At 40.8% G+C, this 13,984-nt stretch overlaps 1 protein-coding gene across 2 annotated transcripts in view; it reads right to left on the reverse strand.

Annotated features, from left to right (window-relative positions):
* The window catches only part of FER1L6 (fer-1 like family member 6), a 150,001-nt gene that overhangs the window by 22,771 nt on the left and 113,246 nt on the right, over positions 1 to 13,984 (reverse strand). For both annotated transcript variants that reach the window (XM_054019135.1, XM_054019134.1), the window contains exons 29-35: positions 13,018 to 13,136; positions 10,768 to 10,899; positions 9,524 to 9,649; positions 8,368 to 8,495; positions 6,431 to 6,601; positions 2,749 to 2,909; positions 998 to 1,140 (exon numbers count right to left, since the gene is read on the reverse strand). In XM_054019135.1, the coding sequence (XP_053875110.1) occupies positions 998 to 1,140; positions 2,749 to 2,909; positions 6,431 to 6,601; positions 8,368 to 8,495; positions 9,524 to 9,649; positions 10,768 to 10,899; positions 13,018 to 13,136 (980 nt within the window). The remainder of the gene's footprint in view (positions 1 to 997; positions 1,141 to 2,748; positions 2,910 to 6,430; positions 6,602 to 8,367; positions 8,496 to 9,523; positions 9,650 to 10,767; positions 10,900 to 13,017; positions 13,137 to 13,984) is intronic.

Here is a 13,984-nt window from a genome sequence, read left to right on the forward strand (position 1 = left end):
CTGTAAATGTTAACAAACTTGTTTGTCTTAGTGATTGGCTGAACAAGAAGTACGACTGAGTGGACTTGTAGGCTCTGAAGTTTTACATTGTTTTGTTTGAGTGTAACAAAAAAAATCTACAGTTGTAAGTTGCACTTTCACGACAAAGAGATTGCACTTCCGTACTTGTATAAGGTGAATTGAAAAATAATATTTCTTTTATTATTTTTACAGTGCAAATATTTGTAATAAAAATAATATACACTTTGATTTCAATTACAACATAGAATACAATATATATGAAAATGTAGAAAAACATCCAAAATATTTAACAAATTTCAATTGGTATTCTATTGTTTAACAGTGTGATTAAAACTGTGATTAATCGTGATTACATTTTTTAATCGAGATTAATTTTTTTCAGTTAATAGTGTGAGTTAACTGTGATTAATCAACAGCCCTATATTATATATATTCATTTTAGCAGATGCTGAAATTCCATTAGCTTCAATGTGTCTTCATGAAGTCAGTATGACTTATACATGTGCTTAAATGCTTTACTGCAGCCAAATTCCTAAGTAGTTATTTTCAAATACGAGCAAAGGGACTCTTGATTAGATTCCCTGAAAACAAAATTGTATGGTGAAGTTAAAGCTGAGAGCACCCCTACAAGAACTTTGCAGATAGTGCGAGAGGGAAGCAACAGTCATTAAAATGCAATGAAATGCAGAGTTAACATTACATTTACAAGAAAGTCCAAAATCTGAAAGTATGAAAATTTGCCGTTAAATCAGACCACTCTTGCTTAGGTGCCTAAATATGAATTTAGGTGCCTCACTGTACATATGCACATTTGACAATTTTGAACTATGCACTTATTATTTTGTGCAAACTATAATGGAAACGGGAGCACTTGTGAGATTTCCCTGTTAGCTCTGAGATAGTAACAGAAACAACAGTTGCAGGAGAAATGGAAAACCTCTCCCACATTTCATGCTTTCACTGTAGGCTTATCTACCTGTTCCATGCCTGGTTTATCCTTGTGATAGAGAGGCCGGGTCTCAATGTGTTCTGGAACCAGCTTACATCCAACCCCTGGGATTTCATCCCAGGACCGTAAAACCTTTAGGGCAAGTTGTTCATAGGATTCAACTGGCTCTTCTATAGGAAAGAGTAATAAAAAAAAGAACAACCAGAGCAGAATTAGCATATTAAGCCTCTGATTAATATGGCTTGTCAGTTGTGAAAGACACGTGTTAAAAATCTGCTCGAGTTTAGAGCAGCATTTAATGCATCCCAAGGACGAACAGAGATGTAATAAAACACATTTATTCCTTTAAATAAGAGCACCCACAGGAGTAACTAAAGTTGAGTGCTGAGAAGGAAGCTAATTACAAAATACCATGAATCGTGACAAAATTAAACGTGCCTATTTTAGTGCTGTATCTAACGGTAGGATGGTAAAGATTTGCTAGCCTGTTTTCTTCTTCTTCTAAATAATTAAGTCTTTTTCTTTAAAAAATTGCAGCCAATCGAAGAACAGGGGATTTGGCATTTCCTCGAGCTGCCAGGAAGTGTCAGTAAATAGGTGCTAGGGATTGTACATTAGTCTTATTTTTGCCTTGTGATGGCAGCAAGGAAGCCCCCTTGAGTGCCAAATTCACATGCTGCGTGAAGGGAGCAGAAAGATGCCAAAGGTATCCATGGATAAAATGGGCAGTGTTGTGCTAAGCAGGGGAAAGGGAGGGCTAACCTGCAGTCCCCCGGTGACACTGTGCCTCTGAAAAGCTTAACAGCTCCACTGGCTCTGGGGCAAGAATGCTGGGAAGCAACTATTGCAACCACTTCTCCTAGTACATACCTGTTGGTAGGCAGAGAGTCAGGTCTAGTCCTGCTCTGCCCAGGCCCCTTTGGAGTCATTTGTTTGTCTAGCACTCTTCTACCTAATGCATCTTTGGGGGAACAGCTGTAGTTTGGCCCTATCCTTATACCGAAGCACGCTGAGCCCTATCTTCCCTGGTCTGCTTGCCCACAGGAGAAATGGGAGCAAGGTATATGAACTAAGACGAAGATCAAACACTCAAAATAGACTAGACGCTGACGAACAGGGAAAGCACAGTCCTTGTGCTGCTTCCCTCTCTTGGGCTACCCAATCAAAGCATCCATCCTAATACATGTCATCTGCCCCTTACCATCTCCTTCCCTCAAAGACACAACCTAGCCACTGGTGACTCTGTCCCACCCCTCACCACCCACATCTACAAACCCAACCCCCTGGTAGCTTTGCCCCTCTTCTCCTTTTGGAACTTGAGTCTTCCCCTGGTGGAAGCAACAGCTCCCTGCAAAGACCTCTAGATTCATGGATCCCCAGGCTCAATAGGACTGCAGGGAGTAGGATTTATACCAATGCCCTCGCAGAACTAATGATGATAGTGGTAATAGTTAATAATAAACAAGAAACGTAACAATGAAGAGAGGCAGCCAGGTCTAGTGGATAAGGCACTGGACTGGGAATTAGGAGGCCTGGGTCCTGTTCATGAATTGACTATTGACCAGCTGTGTGATCTTATACAAGTCCCTTAACCTCTGTGCTTCTATTTCCCTTCCCACTCTTTGTCTGCCTTGTCTATTTAGATGGTGAACTCCTCAGGGCAGAGACTGTCTCTTGCTATCTGCTTGTCCAGTGCCTGGCACAACAGGATCCCAATCAAAGGTGGGACCTCTAGGGGCTATGGTAATAGGACTAAATAACATAAATGGCAGAATTACCATTCTCGTCTTCATTAAAGATTGTCTTCCCAGTGAATACTTTGGTTCCTATTTGTATCTGCCCAGGTCGCTTGTAGGGCCCAGGCAGTTTGTTGTCTTTGCATAGCTTGTTGAGGATCTCAGTCGGCTGAATTGCATCTCGCCAGGCATTGTACCCTTCTCTGCAATAAGGGGACAAAGGAAAGAGAGGAATGGAGAAGGTTTTCTGTTCGGTTCAAGGCTGTAACTATTCAGGGGCGCCAATCCAATGGTCAGACGCCCTGGCAGACAGATTTACTGTAAGGGAGCTTAAACCTAACTGGATGAAAGTGAACAGAATTAATTTTACACAAGTGAAACAAAGCCAGAGATGGACATGTCCTCTGCTTCTCCTTTCTTAGTCCCTTAGAGCCATCCCAGCAAATGTTCCCCACATTGTATACCCTCATTATCAAGGTCTGACAGCACATCAGCCATCAGCTGTTTGGCCAAAGAAGTCAGGGCCTTTTGGAGCTGGCCAGTGCTATTCCTTGATCATTCAGGACCTGGTCCAACACTAACTAAAGTGAATGGAAGTCTTTTCACTGACTTCAGTGGGCATTGGATCAGGCTGTCAGATGATTTCTGTAGTTTGACATAGAATTTTAGAGTCATAGAAATGTAGGGTTGAAAGGGACATTGAGAAGTCATCAAGTCCAGCCCCCTGCTCTGAGGCAGGACCAAGTAAACCTAGACCATCCCTGACACGTGCGTGTCTAACCTCTCCTTAAAAGCCACCAATGACGGGGATTCCCCAACCTTCTTTCGTAGCCTATTCCAGAACTTACCCACCCTTATAATTAGGAAGTTTTTCCTAATATCTGATCTAAATCTCCTTTGCTGTAGATTGAGCCCATTACTTCTTGTCCTACCTTCAGTGGATATGGAGAACAACTGATCACAGTCCTATTTATAACAGAACAAAAGATTCTCTCTCATCAACAGGAACTTAGTGCACTCCCTCCATCACATTCCCCGCCCCAGCCAGCTTGAGGAGCTGGGACTAGGACCTTGGACAGGAATAGAGTCCGGGTCTCCTGCATGCCATTGCTAACACTAGGACACCAGACAGGCCCCATAGCTATTATTTTGAGTAGTGTGGCAACGGGGTCTGGGCCACAGGCACAGATCATGGAGGTCATACACGATGAACATTACATGGCTCTAGCATAAGCAGATGTAACCCCGCTGGATTCTGTGGCGTTGCTGTTACTTACATCAAGGTCTGAATTTGGTCCTATGAGGAAAATCAAACTTTCAATGACACTAAGGGTATGTTTACACTGCAGCTGGCAGTGTGCTTCCCAGGTCGAGTACACAGACACACACTAGCCCTGCTCAAGGTAGCTCGCTAAAAATAGCAGTGTAGCTGAGGGTAGCATGGGCGGCAGCTCGAGCTAGCTGCCTGAGTACAAACCTGCCCAGACTCCCTGGGTACTTGGTAACTCTGGGTAGCCGGAGCTGCCACCCATTCTACCCCCTGTCTACACTGCTATTTTTAACACATGCGGCCCTTAGATTATGTCTACACTTTGAGCTGGAAGTATATTTCCCAGTTTCAGGAAATAGACCAGTGCTCACTCTGATCAATCTAGCATACTAAAAACAAAAGTGTAGCCGCACTAGTGTGAGCGGCAGGAGGGGCCAGCTGCCCCATATACCATCCTGTCCAAGATGTCAGGAGACTAGTCCCTCCCATCACTTGCACTACCACGGTGACACATGTATTTTTAGTATGCTAGCTTGATCAGAGCTAGTGCAGGTATGTCTTCTAGAGCCGGAATTTACATTTCCAGCTCCAAGTGCAGATGTACCCTTTGGCTCCTAAGTAACTTTTGAAAATGGGACTTAGACACTTTTTTAAATTGTGCCCTATACCTCTATAAGTATATTGAAATACTAGGATTGCCACAATGCTTAGTACTAGGGCTTTAGTCACTACTCTGTGACAGTGGATTTTCCCTGGTGTAATTCAATTGATTTAAATGGAGTCAGACAGATGTGACACAGCAGGGAATCAGCTGCCCCCCCCAGTTTTTAGAGGTCATGGAAGTTATGCAGCCAAGCAGTATTCCAGTTTATTTTGATTAGTTAATTTCAGATGCTGTATTTGAGACTCCATTATTAAGAACAAAATAACAAATTCTAAGCACTGCACAATGTGCCTGCTAAAATAACAAGACAGCTGGAAGCTGGAAGTGAGGCACTTCTGGTTATAAAAAAAACTGTATAGGCAACAGAAAAAATGGTCTATGGGGAGTCAAGCTGCAATAATAAGGTAAAATGTCAAGAACTCTGCTTATCAATGTATTATGCAGTTTAAAATCACTCTCCACATTTTTAGCATATCAATTGGAATACTGCAATCAGGCACATCTAGGGCTAGATCCTCAGGTGGTGTAAATCCATTAAAACCAATTTAAACTAGCTGAAAGTATGATTGGCAGTGTTAATGCAGTCCAAACATTTCACACTTCTTATCGTTGTAAGGGGGGAAAAGGCAAAATTCACAGAGGAATAGACATGGGGAAGCACTGGCATGTGGCTACAGAGATGAGTTTATTAAATACAGACATAGACCAAGCTAAAGCCAGTGAGGATTTCTCTTTTCAGGTGGTTGAAACTAGAAACCAATCGATCTGTGATCACAAATTATGTGACAGTAATCATTGGCCTCAATGGACACTGAAACCCTGGGCTTGCCTACACAGTGGGGTAATGGAGTCTCAGGGGAGGGGAGTGGTTTCTAAGGCATACAAATGTTGGTGTGCATTAACTGATATATGTAGACCCAGGGATGCTGGAACAATTTGTATAGTGGGGGTGCTGAGAGCCATTGAACCAAACTGTAAACCCTGTATATGATGGAAATCACTTCAAGCCGGGGGTGTGGCAGCACCCCTAGTTCCAGCACCTACGTGTAGACCCTGCTGGTGCACACTAAAGGTTCCCTAGTGTGCTTTAACATAGTACTGTTTTAACCAGCACTGAATTAAAGTGCACCAGCAAGGTCTACATGGAGCAATTAATGCACAACACATTAGTACACTTTAGAAATCACGTCCCTATACAGTACATTACCCCACTGTGTAAACAAGCCCCTACACATGGGACGGGGATATTATACTTTAAACCCTGGCCCAGATCAGGTGACTGGGGCCAGGAAATAAAATTCAGTCTCTGATCAATACTCCTGTGTGACACACCTATACTACCCTCTATCTCCAGAACCTACCGCCAAATTCTGTTCTCATTGACACATGAAAATCCAGAGAAACTCCAGTGGCTTCAAGGCAGTTACTTTGGATTTTCACAAGTGTAACTGAGAGCAGAATTTGTCCTTTTGCACAGCTCCCTCAGACAGAGATTTTTATTCACCCTTTGAATCAGTAAAATCTCCAACTTATGTTTATCAAACAAAGACACTTAACTATAGACAGTTTGCCATCTGGAACTAATTGTGAGTAAGTAGGGCTGTTGGTTTTACAAATTCTCATTTTCTACTTCTGAGCCTTGTGACACAATTCAGTTTAACAAAAATCTACAACACTCCAAGGCGGAAAAAAGCACAATATTTGGCTACATCAGTTTTCATCAAGAAGCTTCTCTGCAGATCACTCATTTCTCGTGTATGCACAAACCAAGTGTCTGAAGAGGATCTTACTTTTCATATTGACTTTGTAGACCACAGGTAGCCCGGTGCCTGCTGTAGAAACGATTCTCCAAATCAATTTTTGTTTCTCCAATGAGGTCATCTGCTCCAACCATATCGTGGTCATAGATCAGAATGGAGAGCACAGATTCCTTAGGGAAAGTAGCCTGAATTTCAAATGATCTACGGCAAAAATTGATATGATTTTGTAAGACCAAACATTTTTAAAGCTAAAAGTATCAGCCATAAAAGGTATAGTGAATGCTACAAGTGCACAGTATGCCCGCAGAGATGAATAGTTTCTTCTATTACGTATTTTTACTGAATACCTGAACATACTGAAAACATGTCAAATAAAAGGAGTATAGTGCCCTACCTAATCAGTTCCAACTGAGGTTATGCATCTGCATTTTTTTTTCTGAATTCTTGTACCTGAAACAGGAAGTACTAAAACTCTGAAGAAAGAGCCCGTTTCCATGAGATTTCTTGCCCAATTCCCAGACCAAAGAAAAGTGCCTAAGCTCAGGTTACAAACTGGTTACAAACTGAACTGACCATTTGAACCTTTTGTGGTTCGCTCCAATTCCTGATCTCAAAACTACATTTTGAATAATTCCATCCTGATTAATACTAGATCCCTCCTGTTTCCATGTAAGAAAAGGTGGTCTCTTTTGGGGTAAAGGGATTCCCGGGGGGAAATCGTGGGTTGTAAAATTTACCCACATTGACACACACAGGGGCAGATCCTCAGCTGGTATAAATAGTCACAACTCCATTGACCTCTAGCTAAGTATTTTTTATGTTGTAAAAAAAACCCTATATATTTATAGTTATCACTTGTTTTACTTTAGCTGTGAATATAAATAATTATTATTCACCTGTCTATCTGGATATATATGGTTTCTCGTGTAAATATCTCTGATGAGTCAATAATTTAGGAATACTTTATCACGTTCAGCATAGTAAACACATGTAGCAAGTGAAAAAATGTAACATTTTATAGCTGATTACAAATTCTGATCTACATTTTTGCCTGCTTAGATTTTTGGGTGCCCAATTTTAGATACCCTGTTTCCCCGAAAATAAGACAGTGTCTTATATTAATTTTTGCTCCCAAAGATGCGCTAGGTCTTATTTTCAGGGGATGTCTTATTTTTCAGAAATGAAAAATGCCTTATTATCGGTGGATGCCTTATTATCGGGGAGGTCTTATTATCGGGGGGATGCCTTATATTACAACGAGAGGCAAAACTGTAAGTAGGCCTTATTTTCGGAGGATGTCTTATTTTCGGGGAAACAGGGTACCTCTGAAGTCAAGACACTGTCAGATACCAGATGAAGTCAATAGGAGCTGGTGGTGCTAAGCACCTCTGCAAAGTAGACCAAAGTGGCTAGATTTTCAAATCTGGCCCCAACTGAGGGTGCGGCGCACTTGAAAATGTAGCCCTGAGCTCTTTTGAAAATCTGGCTCTCTGTGTCTAAAGTAAGGCACTCAAAAATTGACTGACCCAAAATCAAAGGCTACCTTTGAAAACTGGGCTCTGGTTTGGTCTTAAAAGTCTGAGATTGTTTTATAGTAATACTCAGATTTAAAAACACCACCACAAATTTTGGAAATTAAGTTTAACTGTCACTGTATCTATTCCACTTTAAGCTAACTAATCGCCTCATTAATCTGAGCTGACGATCATTTGCTGCTTTGTTTCTTGTTGTGAAATAAAAAGCCGTCTGCAGATTGAATTTCAGGAGGTGTTTGACTAGCATAAAATTGAATAATTTGTAATCAGACAATGTGACACAAATTCTTGCGATTTTAATTATGAAACATTCAAACACACACATATCATTGTATAATAAATGCACTCTGCTCTTCAAAACAAGCAGAAATAGCTGTAGCAAAATCCTAAGGCAGAAATCACCACAAACATTTAAATAAAACTATCACTCACCTTCCAAAAACTGGGTTTAGTTGTTTGGGGATGTAATTGTCCTTGTCTTTAATTTCAGTTTTGCCTAGTCTGAGCACGATATAGGGATCTGACATGCCATCTGGATCAGCTGGGCTAAGATTATATGCCTGATAAAAAGAAAAGACTCTTTCATCAAAATCCAAATGCTTCATTAAAGGTAATAATTAAATGTGGTTGTTTTCTAATGGGGCTGTTTATCCACGGGTGCACAGGACATTCTGGAAACACAGATGCTAAGCTAGTCCTGCCTACTAAAATATAGAGCGAGCCATTGGGGAAAGAATGTTTGGCGATTGCCTAGGGCCCAAGTGCAGAGCTGAAGTGAGCAGCTAGAACTGGTCCCGGGAACTGTTGCTGTTCAGAATGGAATGGGTGAGGTGAGAGGACGAGAAAGTGCCAAAGGAAGAAGCTGACTTTGCTGGAGGTTTTCAAGTCCAAATCTATGTGGGATTCAAGGGGATTTTCCCATAAACAATGGGCCAGATCCTCAGCTGGTGTAAGTCATAGCTCCATTGACTGGCCCATTGTCTGTGATGGATCTGATCTGAAAGCATTTAAATACAGGGGAAAAGTGTCTTCTTTCTCTTCTTCTCTTTTGTCTTTTAATTTAATTTCCCCTCCCTAACTCCAGGATTTTCCTACCTTATATAAACTAATTTTCTTTTCTGCTTCTCTCTTGTTTTCTCACTAATACACAGATCATTAATGGCCGCCTCTCTCCTCTGACTTCTCCATTTCCCACCATGTTCCCTCAATATTTGACTTTCCTAATTTCTACCACTTGTTCCTTCAAGTTCATCATTCACACTTCTCCCCCTCTGCTTTCTCTTAAAGGTATATTCTCCCATTCTCTCCTTCTGCTGAATGCTTCCTGTTTTGTTTGTCCCTTTCTCTCTATGATGCTTCCAAAACAGCCCCTAGAGTTCCTCTTCTCCAGTCAACTGGCATCTTTATGATTTACAATGAGAAGTCCTTATGAGCTGCAGATTCTACTCTGTAGTACCCTAAGTATTATGGAATTCTAACAAACAGATGAGGCTTTTCAAATGTGACACTATGTAGAAACTAAAGAAAAACTAATTTGAAAAACAAATTCCCCATTATTTCAAGGCTGAAACAGAAGCTGTACACTTACTCTCACAATATACACCCTAACCAGGACTTCAACTGAGTTATTCGGTGGTATCCCTTGCAGAATTTTAGGCTGTCCTCCATCCATTGAGTTGGAATCTTCAGGACTTTTGTATATGCAGAAAGAGCCCTGTGGATATACAATGTTTTATTTCTCTGGAAAAGACAACAAACCCAATAAAAAAAAAAGTCCTGGTGTGTCGACAAAACTTCAAGAATACAGTCTGCATAAGCACATATGCATGTGTGCACATCCTTTGCGCCAAACACAGAATAAATGCACTAAACCATGTTTCTGAAAATATTTCTGTTCTGTTAACCTTTCAAAGCACTTCCTTTCAATAACTGTATTTAACCTTGTCAAGACATTCCCAGAAATATCTGCAAGCTCCTAGTCACAGCAATATTAAATAAATGAATGCAACAGTTGTGGCTATTTCCATCTTCCAGACACCAATATTCTGAGGGCCACCATTTTGCTCTGAATCACTCTTGTGTAAATTAGGAGTAATTTCATTTTGGAACTCTATTTACAACACTGTGACAGAGAACACAACTTGCTCCTAGCTACGCAGTAAAAACTTCAGCCCCCATGCACATCACAGTATTAACTCATCTTACTTAAATAACCATTATTACCTAAAAGCAATTAGCAAGTCATTTTTAAAAGAGCTGTGCCCCATAGAGACAGAAGAATCAACAGGTTCCTTTAAGGCACGGATTCCTCTGAAGTATAAAATACTTCAGTTTTAGAGCACACAACTATTATATTAATTGCGCTTTGAAGTATACTTGCAGATTTCCATATGGTAAGTTGTATTAGGTTGTGTAAGTGAAGTGAGTAGAAGGCCCATCATTTAAGCTAGATAGGATAAAGTAACAGAAATTATACTGAAGAAATAAACTTGCATGAGCAGAGGCTGGACTGCATAATGTAATAGGTCAGTCCTGGCTCTAATTACTACGAATCTGTGATTTAACTCAGCTTTTTAGTTTTAAATAAATGTCCTGACTCAAAACAATAGTAAACATCGTGGGTTGGAAACTACCTCCATCAGTCAGATAATAGGAGAGAATAAACAGCGATCCTCATATGTAACACATTGTGGTTTTGGACTAATAGGAGAATTAACAATGTTAATAGTAGATGGCAGGTGTAATTGAAACTCATTTTCTGCACAACTGGAATGTCACTGAAAATGTGCATTTCTCTAAATTACCATGTATCCAATCAGCATTTAAACTCACCTTAAATTTTCCTATTATTCTGTCCTCATAGTCACTGTGATCTTCATCGGTGGCTTTTCCTCTGAAGAGTTCAAAGGTTTTCACCCAGTCTTCAAAGTTATTAAATTCACTCTCCAGGTTTCCATCATAGATCTTTGAAAAATGGGATAGTGCTCATTTCACAAGGCACAGCAAGTAAAAACATAGCAACTGTTGCATTAACTGGTGACTTAACATTCAGCTCTGGCTCAGTGTTTAGGTTTTATAAAATCAAGCGCTTGTAAAACCTTTTGGTGACCAACAGAAAAATATCCCGTTCCCCACCAGTGATGGAAACTTTTAACAAATCCACCTCTGGAGTTACAATCCAAATACTCTAGCACTGTATTAATACATAAGAACCTGAAAGCAAGATGGAAATGAAAAGGTACTGTGGAGAACAATCTTGCCTAGATAGGTAGAGATTGGATTGCCTAAAAAACGTCTTTCCCATCTCTAACTCCTACAGCATGGTTCTATGTGAAATCAAAAATAAACAAAAGTGAAAATGGCTATCTAAATTTGTTCTCCAAGCGGAGACCTTTCCATTCAAAAATGGAAACAAACAGTTTAATTGATTTGTATACTGGTTTCATGTCCCTTTTTATTCAACCCCTCTCTAAACAGCCCTAATCTTTTCAATCCCTCCACATGTCTCTAACTTCGACTTTCTGGATCTGAATCCTTCCCATGCCACTCATGTTTGGGGCATGAACAAGGCCCCACCATCCCTGTCTATAATGTTGATTGCTGGTATGGCTACCTGGCTTTGTTTCTCTATCTTAACTTTTTTATGAGGCTAGGTTGTTGGTCTACCACTCAACTCCCAACCTTGAGGACCAGTGGACTGCTTTGCATCTGATCCCTGCCCTTTAACCGGTCCAGCTTGGGTATCAGGAGGAAAAACTTCCACCGGCATAGTTCTCAGGGTCACTGGAGCACACAAGCCTTCCCACCAAGTCAAGGTGCAATCACCAGGAAAGGCCTTTTATTGTTGTTTTACCTTTGATAAGATACAGTGACCAGCATCTAATTTATAGTCCCAGTGAGAGTCTACTATCACTGTATCTAATCCTTTCATCATTAGTTTCTATCTCATTCTTTATACACCCTAACATTTCTGAAATGCCTTGTCATTTGTTCTCCTAATATCCACATTTCTGTGCTTTTATCAATATAAAAATTGGATTTTAAAGTGTGGGGGACAAATTATGGGGGGGTCACTGTCACTTGGGGAAATCACTGTTAGTACCTTCTTTAATATCCCTACAGGAGTACTGTGGAAAGGGATCTGGGGGTCATAGTGGACCACAAGCTAAATATGAGTCAACAGTGTAACACTATTGCAAAAAAAGCAAACATCATTCTGGGAGGTATTAGCAGGAGTGTTGTAAGCAAGACACAAGAAGCAATTCTTCCGCTCTACTCCGCACTGATTAGGCCTCAGCTGGAGTATTGTATCCAGTTCTGGGCACCACATTTCAGGAAAGATGTGGACAAACTGGAGAAAGTCCAGAGAAGAGCAACAAAAGTGATTAGAAGTCTAGAAAACATGACCTATGGGGAAAGATTGACAAAAATTGGGTTTGTCTAGTCTGGAGAAGAGAAGACTGGGGTGGGCGGGGAGAGGACATGATAAGTTTTCAAGTACATAAAAGGTTGTTACAAGGAGGAAGGAGAAGAATTGTGCTTCTTAAACTCTGAGGCTAGGACAAGAAGTAATGGGCTTAAATTGCAGCAAGGGAGGTTTAGGTTGGACATTAGGAGAAACTTCCTAACTGTCAGGGTGGTTAAGCACTGGAATAAATTGCCTAGGGAGGTTGTAGAATCTCCATCATTGGAGATTTTGAAGAGCAGGTTAGACAAACACCTGTCAGGAATGGTCTAGATTATACTTAGTCCTGCCATGAGCGCAGGGGACTGGACTACATGACCTCTCGAGGTCCCTTCCAGTGCTATGTTTCTATGATTAAGTGCGTAAGTTAAGTGCACTTTGGCATGATAAAGTGTACACATGTATGTGATTAACTTTATCCAAGGTGCAACGAGAACAAAGGGGATTGTAACTCTAGTATTTACAGTATATTCTGTAAGGGTGAAATTCAACCCTCTGCAGAGGGGCAGCACAAGAGCTAAGCTCCCCTCCAATCTCACTTAGGACCAGCCGTCTACCCAGCAGTGAATTTTGCCCATCCCAAATAACCTGAATTACAACAACAAAGCATTGTTTACCTTCAAAGTTGCTAGATTTGGGTCTTCTTCCTTTTTTTCCTCTTTGAACAACTTTTTTCGCTTCTTTTTGTCTGGCTCATCTTCAATGCTTAATGTTACGTGGCCAGATGTCGACTTAGCTACAGAGATTTGATGACATAATTTAGGTTTATAGCAGCTGCAGTAATGGATAAACCTCTAATGGCTGAGATAAGTCCTTAACAAAAATCTTGGGGCGGGGCGAGGGAGCGGGTCTTACTCCATTCCCTCTCCTTCTCTATACTTCTCTTGCACTTTCTCCTGTCAAACCAGTCAGAGATTCTTTTCCTACAACTTCTCCCTACCTGATACACCATTTTTTACTCCTCTCTACCACTGAATACAATCATCTGTCTGGCTTATTCCCTTCCCTGTGACTTCTATTCTCACTCCCCTACCGACCCACCCCTTTTCTTTCTCCTTCTTCCTCAATCATCCCAAGGTCAAATCTACCCCAACAGATCCTACTACCTTTCCAAATGTTGAGAAAAATTTAAGGTGAGGTCTTACCAAGATGGAATGCCATTACCAAGATGCTGACTGCCTTCAGATCTCATATGCTCCAGGCCTTCCTCAGGTCAAAGGCACCAAAAACACATGCCAATGTGCCTCTGACCTTAGGAAAGCCATGGAGAATGTGGAGATGTAAATATGGCAACTGCTCAGCAGAAACTGCCTACCTGGTTGACAGCCCACCACTGATTTTGACAGCTATTAACAAAGGCAGGAGGAGCTTGTTGGATCTAACTATCCAAACCTTATTCAGATTTAGTGTTTGGGTTGAGGTTTGGATCAGTCCTTTTAATTTTGTTAAATTAATTCATCTATCTGTGATATAAATATCTATTAATACTCTCTCTCTCCTCGGCATTTGTATGGTGCCAGTCACCATAGTATCTAGGCAATGATATAAAACATATCTTGTACAAATAATTAAGAGAGTCTTTTT

Source organism: Malaclemys terrapin, chromosome 2 (genome assembly GCF_027887155.1).
Source record: "Malaclemys terrapin pileata isolate rMalTer1 chromosome 2, rMalTer1.hap1, whole genome shotgun sequence".
NCBI lineage: Eukaryota > Metazoa > Chordata > Testudines > Emydidae > Malaclemys > Malaclemys terrapin.